The 9,502-nt window shown below is 37.4% G+C and overlaps 1 protein-coding gene across 1 annotated transcript; it reads left to right on the forward strand.

Annotated features, from left to right (window-relative positions):
• Positions 1-7,816: 7,816 nt before the first annotated feature.
• On the forward strand, positions 7,817-8,734 carry LOC114710143 (olfactory receptor 1013-like). Its single transcript, XM_028894231.1, has one exon. The coding sequence runs from the start codon at positions 7,817-7,819 to the stop codon at positions 8,732-8,734; it is 918 nt and encodes a 305-aa protein (XP_028750064.1).
• Positions 8,735-9,502: the final 768 nt, after the last annotated feature.

Genomic DNA, 9,502 nt, shown 5'->3' on the forward strand with positions numbered 1-9,502 from the left:
CACGACTGGAAAAAAATCGAAGAAATTATTCCTAATTTTATTCTGCTGTATTCATAAATTGGTGCCTTGTTCAGTCATCATCAGAGATACTTCCTCTGGCAGAAAACAGGGAGCTGGTGCAGAAACCCAAAGCTATACATTACACACAGAGAAAGCTATGCTTCATGTCTTCAACAGATCCCTCCCCTTGCAGGGAATCCTGCAGAAGAGCAGCAGGAAAGATGGCAGGAGTTAGGGGGGAGAACGTGGCCCACTGAATCAACTAAGCAGGGATCATGTGGGCTCACAGAGACTGAAGAACAAGCACAGCACCTTCGAGCTCTACACCAGTATTTCTGCATATGTTATGCCTGTTGACTTGATGTTTTGTGGAACTCCTAAAAGTGGGCACAGGTATATGTGTATCGCTGACTCTTTTGTTTGCTCTTGTCACTGTTTTCGGTGGAGTGAAGGGAGAGGAAACAGTAGTTGAGATATATTGTATGAGAGAAGAGAAGAATCTATTTTCAATAATAAGAAAGAAACCCTTAAAAAATATGGCAAGGATTATACTAGAAGAAAAAAGCTTCATATTCTTTTCTACTATCCCAACAAATTCTATAGATTCTACAACTGCAGGACTGTCCTCCCGAGTGCATTCTATGAAGAAACCTGAAAGAATATTGATTCCTCACTCATTTGTAGATTATAATTTCCCAGTGAAACTATTGCCCTTGGAGCCCTAGGATAAGTGACAGGAGAGGAGGAATGTCATGGTTGAATAGTGGCAGATTAGGCAACCCATACTGATCACTTACAAATCCTTATTTCTGTTCTTCCCAAATTTTTAGTGTAATGATCCATACAAAGTTTATGTATCTCTCCCAAACCACTGTATACCTAAGATTGGCCTTGAAGTGAAGTTCTGTCTCTACCTCCCAACTACAGGAATTACCGACATGAAGATCCCATTCTTTTAATAGTCCATACTGTCACAGTTATATTCCATACCACAAGAGTTGGACTCAGTGCCCTGCACTCCACTTGTGTTTCATGCTGTGATGTCACCAGCTATAGGTTTGGCACATGACTTGGCTTAAGTGTTCAATTTCTAGGGACCCTCTTGACATTAATTATTGTATCAGTGACAGCCCTTCTTAGAATCAAATGTCCTGCTTGCAATTGACAAGTTAAGGAGGATTTAATAATACACAAAAATGTAAAGGGAGCATAGGAAACAGAGTATAATGGGATAGCTTAATTTTTGGCCACAGAATTTGACTATCTCTAGGCCTATAAGGCGAGAGGGGAGGAGAGTGAAAGAGGATGAAGAGAAGGGAGAGAGAGAGAGAGAGAGAGAGAGAGAGAGAGAGAGAGAGAGAGAGAGACAGAGACAGAGACACAGAGACATAGACAGAGAGACAGAAAGAGAAAGAGGGAGAGAGGGAAGGAGGGAGAGAGATAGAGACAGAGAGAAAGAGGGAGGGAGGAAGGTGGGGGAGAGAGGAGAGAGGAGAGAGGAGAGGAGAGAGAGCGAGGGATTGGTGAGGGAAACTGTGCAGAGGATTGCATCCAGACATAAATGTGACCCTTCAATGATCCTGTCTGAGCCCCTGGGAATAAGAACTTTCACCTCAGAGTCCATTATTTCTCATGTATTTACCTATTTAATTGGTACAATTTTCTAGATTGATCTCGTGAGGTAGTGAGAAGATGTATTGATCTAGAGCAGTGGTTCTCAACCTTCATAATATTGTGACCTTTTAATACAGTTCCTCAGGTTGTGGTGACCGCTGACTATAAAATTATTTTCATTGTTCCTTCATAACTATAATTTTTATATTTTTATTAACCGTAACATAAATATTTTGGAGGTTTGCCAAAGGGATCACAATCCACAGATTGAGAACCACTGAACTAGAGGAAGTGGAAGATACCAGCACCCTGAAGAAATATGTGTGCTACTCTGTTTAAATATATTCAAATGCCTACACTGAACTATATGCGATTGATTACAACCATGAACATTTTTTGAAACCAGTAAACAGTACAGGTTGTTGAAAAATATGAGTGAATACACTCCTCAGTTGGGAATCAGTTTCTAAATAAAACCTTCCCTAGTCTCACTGAGATAGACCCAACTTCAACACACAGCTTTACTTCATTGCTTTTCATTCCCTAGGCTACCAATCCACAAAGAGTTTCCTATCTGAGTCTCTTGGGATTAAATATCTAATATAAAAGATCTTGAACTAGCTGGATGAATTTTGGAGTATTAGAAGGAGATATTTTCTTCATGGTAAGTAGCATGGTACCTATCATTAGAGTCTTATAAGTTTTATTTTGCTTTCTTAATGCCTCGACACTTGTTTGTTTTTTGTTGTGAGAGGAATGGCAAAGGTTTCTTTTCATATGCCTCTGTCATTCTGTAGCAATGTGTAGGCTTTCTGAGCTAAAAGGGCATTTAGTTCCCCCTGTGTGTGGACATAGAGGATAGTTTACGTGAAGGGAATAGATAGAAAACTATAACTGACTTTAGATGGTAGGATTATGTACTGAGACCCGCTTAGCAAGGAGCTCAGCTGAGAAGGCTGTCTCACATGCTGCACTAGACAACAGGTTAGTGTTTCTAAACTCAGATTCAGAGGAAATCATAAAACATTTAAATTACTTTTAACTTATTTTTGTTTTTCGGGAGGCAAGAATACATGAATGGTTTTTGAAAGAATGCTAGATAGCAGATATCTCTGTCAGGCTTGTCATATTAGATGGTCTTATTAGATTGACCAGAAGAGTGTTCCCCCCTTCCATTCTTTCCTCTTATCTTCCCTCCTTCCCTTCCTTTCTTCCTTTATCCCCATCTATGCCTTCCTTCCTCCCTCCCTCCCTCCCTCCCTCCCTCCCTCCTCCCTCCTCCCTCCCTTCCTTCCTTCCTCCTTCCTTCTCAACTTCTTAAATTATTTAGGACAGGTTCATGTGTACTACTATGTTTAAATATACTCAATTTACAGTGAACCATATGCTGGTTTGGGACTTGCTACATAGTTGAGGACAATACTTACTACCCTTCAGGTGCCAGGATTATAGACACATGCCACCCTCAGCAGGCAATGTCTCTTTACTTCTAGTCAACTGTCAGCCTGTGACTTGATGTCACTAATGAACCCTTAAGAAAATCAAAATTAAATAGTTGCTGTTTTATTCCCTATTCTTGTGTTGTGGTTTTGAACATTTTTTATTGCTGAGATCTAGACTGTTGAGATTCTCAGTCATTTTGACCATCATAGCTCACAATTTTATGTATAAACTAATCAGATAAATGGCAGAAATAAGCCATAAAAGATGTGGGTCATAAGTATGAACAATTTGAAGTCATAAGTATGAATAAACTGAAGTCATAAATAAAATGTGATTGGGCCATAGAAATATAGGACCAAATAGAGAGAATAATAGCAAAGGAAAAATGGAAAAATTGAATATTGACTCTTGAATGCTTATTATAATATTAGTTTTATAATAAATTATATGACATGAACCAACACTAGCTACTTAACACATAATATCTATTACTCATCTGATATTTTTAAATACAATGTATCTATTAACTAGTGCCATAATTTTATAGGAAGTACATTAATACAATGGAGAAGTGCATTATATTACAGATAAGGAAACTGAAACTGATTATCCTGAGGATAACTAGGTTTCCAAAGGTAACCAAGTTGTACAGAGTTAATATCAGAATTTTACCTAGGGCTGTCTGACCACACATCTCTGGATGTGGAGAATGTGCTCTCTCCAAAATTATATAACCACTAATAATATGCTCTCTGGACACACATTTATTAAATCTTAATAAGCCTATAAAATAAGACTTCTGCCATCCTTATAATAATGAGCAATATCACTATATTTCTCTCAATAGTGTGTGAAGTCAGTTTTCATCAGAAATGTCTCAGGCTACTTGAGCAAGAGGAGATTCCATAAACCACTACTTAGTGAACTTTACCATCTTGGGGTGAGACTCAGTGAGTTTTCCTCAGCCACATCTTGTGCTGCCTATGCCTTAGAATTAGGGACTGCTAATGAATGTCTGTCTTGTATTGATTCTTTTAGTAGCTTGGCTTTGCTTGTTTTTATTTGTTCTTATTTGTCTTTTAAAAATATTTTATTCATTCTTTGACAATTTCATACATGCTGTATAAAATGTATCCTGATCATATATACTTCAAATTTACTTCTTCCTCTCTCCTCAGACCCTCTACCCAATACCCCTTCCACCATTATGTCATTAAAAAATTAACTCACTGAGTCCATTTAGTACTGCCCACATGTGCTTGGGTATGGGTCCACCCACTGGATCTGGATAACCTAACAGGGGCCATACTCTTGAAGAAAATGGACTCTCCCTTTCCAAGAAGACATCTGCTATCTTTGGTTTCTTCATCTAGGGACTTTTTAGATGTATTAATTGATTTTGATCATACCTCTTTATGGTTTTAATTTTTCATACAAAATATTTTGATAACATTTTTCTATTTCTGACTCCTCTCAGATTCTCCACACCTCCCTGCCAACGTAGCTTCATATTCATTTAATCTCTCCAAAACAAAAAGGAAAAAAAAAGAAAATCAAAAGAACTCAAAAACTGTTAAGACAAAAAGTTTATGTTGTTTTTCAAAATTACAGCAGCCCTATGCTGAAGTTGAAATAATCATTTGTATTTTACAAGAGAGATTGTTGAAGCATAAGAGAACTAAATGATGTATATAAGGTAATGACATATATAAGGTAATAACGTATATAAGATAATGACGTGTATAAGGTAATGACATATATAAGGTTAGCTGAGCTCTAGAGAAATGAACTGAGGTTTTGGACTAGTGTTTGCAGTCTCACTGCTAGGTTTATTTTCCCGGTCTCATTGTCGCTAACTCTAAAGTAGAAAACTAATAGCTCTTCAGTCTGAAAGGTGGTGTGATACTCAAGAAGAACTTCACAACCCCACAGTATTTGAAAAAATAATTCTGCTCATTAAGGTGGCCATCTGAATTCTGTAGCTACTCTTTGGATTTTCTGATATCTATTTCTAAAGAATATAGGATACTCATATGTTTAATTATGACATTGGATATTGGATAAGAAACAATTAATTTAGGGCTTATGGCATGATTAGATATGACTAGAATGAGGATTTGATTGAAATTCTTCTTGAATCTGTTCATCCTCTCAGGAAACATGATTCATGGACTTTGTAAAAGACACAGAACAGCGAGCAGTGAAAAACAGTTAGTGAAACATGCCCTTCGTGTGTTGGTGTCCTCCCTAGTGAGGACAGACACCAAACTATATGATTAATTGGTTTTGTGGTTGGTTATTTGTTGAGTGTTCTATAGAAGAAAAGAAAAACATGGAAGGAAGTGAAAAGCATTTGGGGTGTGAGGTATGTATCCAATTACAGATCTCCTCAATTCCACAACTCCCTTCACATCACATATGTATGAGCAATCATAATGGACAAAATAAATTTCTTAGCAGAGTGGGCATCCAGTGAAAGTATTTTGACTTTTAAATCCCTTTGACCCACAGATACAGTAAGCCTGTGTAAATTGTTGTGCCTTATTCTCTGTAGCATTTAAATGCAGCCTGCAAAATATTTCCTCGAGGACATCATTTCAGACCTGTCCCATGCCCACTTTGCTAGATTATCAGCTTGATAGATTATCAACTACTCTCATGCAAGGATAGTAGGCTGGGATGAGAGATCTGGAACCTAAGGTTATTTGTTCATTTCTTCAAGATGTGAGGAACAGCAAGATTTCTTAAAAAGTGGGAGAGTGATTGTCATGGCTGGAGATGCTTTAGGGTAATTTACCATAATAGAAGGAGCAGAGAGCATTTTTAGAGTCTAAGTTTAGTATTCCCAGCACTGCTCTGGCCTTGGCTTGTGACCCCAGAGTCCTTCAGCTTCTCCACTAGGGTCTACTTTCAGCATTCATAGTATCCTCATTGTACAGGAATAAGACACACCAGAACACTCTTTTCTAGGACTTAAATTTTAGTACTTAATTTTCTCTAGTTCTAGGAGAGATTTTCTTCAGCCACAGATCAGTATAGAAATATAATGAGTGAATTCACTTTTATCTACAAAGCATAGCACTTGGCATACAGCAAGAGTTCAAAAATGATAGGAACCACTGCATATTGGAAAGGTTTTTGGAAGATGGGTCATATGTGTCCATTGCTGTCACCAGGGGAGAGCTGATGAACAGCTGAGCCTTGTAGGATAGACCCGGGGTTATGATCCCTATAGATCAAATCAGATCCTTTTAATATGTTTTTTCTTCTCATTGAATTCCATACTGGAGGTATGGGGATACAAATAAGACCTTAATATTCCATATTTGTTTGACATAATGTAAGGAGTTTAGGCTCTCTCTTCTAACAACCTTAAGTATAGATCTTATTTATTTGTTGATATCAGCTTGATTTGTCTGACATATGTTCCTATACTTGCAAAATGAAGATGATGTTGCCTTATTGTGCTTGGGTTGTCATAACACGATGCTATGTAGTGGTGTCTTCAACAATATACCATTATTTTTTTCAGATATTTACAGGTTGGATGAAGTCCAAAATCAAGGTGGATACATGGTTATCTTTTAATGAGATCCATTTCACAAGTTAGAAGTGCCCATCTGAGAGAAAGAAAGATACTGAGGGAAGGAAGGAGGGAAGAAAGGAGAAAACAGGAGAGGGAAAGGGATAGGGATAGAGAGGGGCTATATTTTCTTCTCATCAAGCCACTTATCTATGCAGATAAGTGGGGCATCAACTTTGTCTTCTTGAATCTCATCCTTTTTCTAAATGTAGTCACATCGGGTGCATCAAACGAAGTGGAGGACACAAGTGCAGATTAAGTATCAACACAATAACGTTAATGTGTACAAATAAGATAACTTAAATGTCAAGACTGGCTTGGGACACAAATTTCTTCTGTCCTTTTTCAAACTCCAACCACTTACAATTTTATTTTTTGTATATATGTGAAAATGCTCATGTGGGTGAGGGGGCATTGTGGGAATGGGTGCAGGTGCCCATGTTGCATGTGTGGAGGTCAGAGGGCAACTTTTGCTGTTGTTCCTCAGGAGCAATCAGGCTTGCAATTTTTTTTAAACTGTGTCTCTCACTGGCCTAGAATCTATCAAGCAGGCTATGCTGAGACCAGTGAACCAGAGGGATCCTTTTGAAAGTATCCAGTGAAAGTATTTTGACTTTTAAATCCAGTCACCGTGGCCCTTTCATCGCCTCCTGCCTGCTCAGGGTTTCATCACTGTTGGCACAACCATTGTGGACTTTTGCCTTGGCTTCTTTAGAACTTAGATGACAATTATGTACCCCAGTGTCCCATTTATTTTCTTTTCAAGTTGCTTCTTGGCATCTGCCTAAGGTCTTCATGTTTACAAGGCAAGCACCTCAGCAAATGAGCTGTGCTCCAGTATTTGGTAGTAATTTTCTAATTAGGAAATAACCCAAATCTTATCCAATCAAAACGATTGTCATTTAATTGAGTGTCACAGATATTATTTAATCCATACTTTTTCTATTTTTCTTTTATTGAAAATAGATTTTTTCATATACTACATCTCGATTACTGTTTCCTTTCCTCCAACTCCTGTGAGTCTCCCCACATCCTCTTCCATTTAAATATGTACCCTTCTTGCTTACTTACTATTTTTGAAATTTTATTTATTTAACATAGTTTTCCATTTATTCAGCATACTGTATCAAGCTGAACTCTAATTTTATCTACTCCTAGGTGAGATTTCCTAGTGCGATGGAACAATATAATAATACAGTGCTTGAATTTATCCTGGTGGGATTCACAACAGACCCTGTGATGCAGCTAGTCCTGTTTGTAATTTTCCTTGCTGTGTATGCATTAACTGTGTTAGGAAACAGCACCCTTATTGTCTTGATTTGCAATGACTCCCGACTCCACACACCCATGTATTTCTTCATTGGAAATCTGTCTTTCCTGGATCTTGGATTGTCCACAGTCTACACTCCAAAGATTTTAGTGACATGCATCTCTGAAGACAAGAGCATCTCCTTTGTTGGCTGTGTGGCTCAGTTCTTCTTCTCTGCTGGACTTGGGTATACTGAATGTTACTTATTAGCTGCCATGGCTTATGACCGCTATGTGGCCATTTCAAAGCCTCTTCTTTATTCACAAGCCATGCCCTTAAAGCTATGTATATTTTTTGTGGCAGCCTCATATCTGGGGGGTTTAATTAACTCTGTCATCATCACCAAAGACACGTTTGCCTTGACTTTCTGCAGTGACAATGTAATTGATGACTTTTTCTGTGATATCCCACCCCTGGTGAAGTTAGCCTGTGGCAAGAAGGACAGCTTTCAGTCTGTGTTGTTTTTCCTCTTGACTTCCAATGTCATCATCCCCATTGTGTTCATCCTGGCCTCTTATCTTTTCATCATTGGCACAATCCTGAGGATCCGCTCCACTCAGGGCCGCCTCAAGGCCTTCTCCACCTGCTCCTCCCACCTCATCTCTGTGACCTTGTACTATGGCTCCATTCTCTACATTTATGCTCGTCCCCGGTCCAGTTACTCTTTGGATAGGGACAAAATTGTTTCAACCTTTTACACAGTAGTTTTTCCTATGTTGAATCCCTTGATCTACAGCCTGAGGAATAAAGATGTAAAAGAGGCTCTGAATAAATTGTTCAAATAATCAAAATCATCTTCTGCAAGAAGTAAATATGAGTTTGATAGGCAAATTGTATGTATAGTAGTGCTTTTTCTATTGCTTGTTATATTCATGAATTTTTATGATACTAGTTATTTGAAATACACCTTTGAGAAGGACAGTTCAAATGATCCCATATGAAAAATAGAACAATTAATGAGATAATATTTGAAAACAAAATATGTATATTTGACTTAATTTCTATGGTATTATTGAAAGCAAATAAAATAGTAATTCTCTCAAAGTCTTTTCTGCCTTCATAAAATTACATATTCTATTCTGTTTTCCTTTAACTAAACTTAGGTTGACAGTTTTATAGAATAGAATCATTAAGTTTCTAGTCCAATTCATTGTAGGTATTCCTAGTGCTTTCTCCACATTTGGATCTTATCTGTTTTCTATCGTATTGTACTATGGTTGAGTTCTCCTCATTTAATCCCTACTATTCCCAGTCTTTGCAACAGAACGAGCATAAAGTAATAGCTATGTTTCAGACTGTGGTAGATTAATGTGAAACTCCATATTCTATAGCTTAAACAAATTAAACATGTTGAAGATGCATTGAGGCCAATTTTAGGTGGTAAAATAATTTTGTAAAATCAAAAAATTTGTAAAAAAGATTTTTTTTCAAAGATTGTTTATTGCTGTGTACCTGTCTTTATCCTGTATTCTCAGATATAAATTAAATATATAAACAAAAAAAATGGTTATCACAGTAAGTGATATTGTATTATTATTTTTTGAATTGGCATT

This window comes from Peromyscus leucopus, chromosome 4, assembly GCF_004664715.2.
Source record: "Peromyscus leucopus breed LL Stock chromosome 4, UCI_PerLeu_2.1, whole genome shotgun sequence".
NCBI classification, from domain to species: domain Eukaryota; kingdom Metazoa; phylum Chordata; class Mammalia; order Rodentia; family Cricetidae; genus Peromyscus; species Peromyscus leucopus.

Excerpts from the sequence above, each read along its gene's own strand:
- LOC114710143 (XM_028894231.1), top strand. The coding sequence starts at position 7,817 with ATGGAACAATATAATAATACAGTGCTTGAATTTATCCTGGTGGGATTC.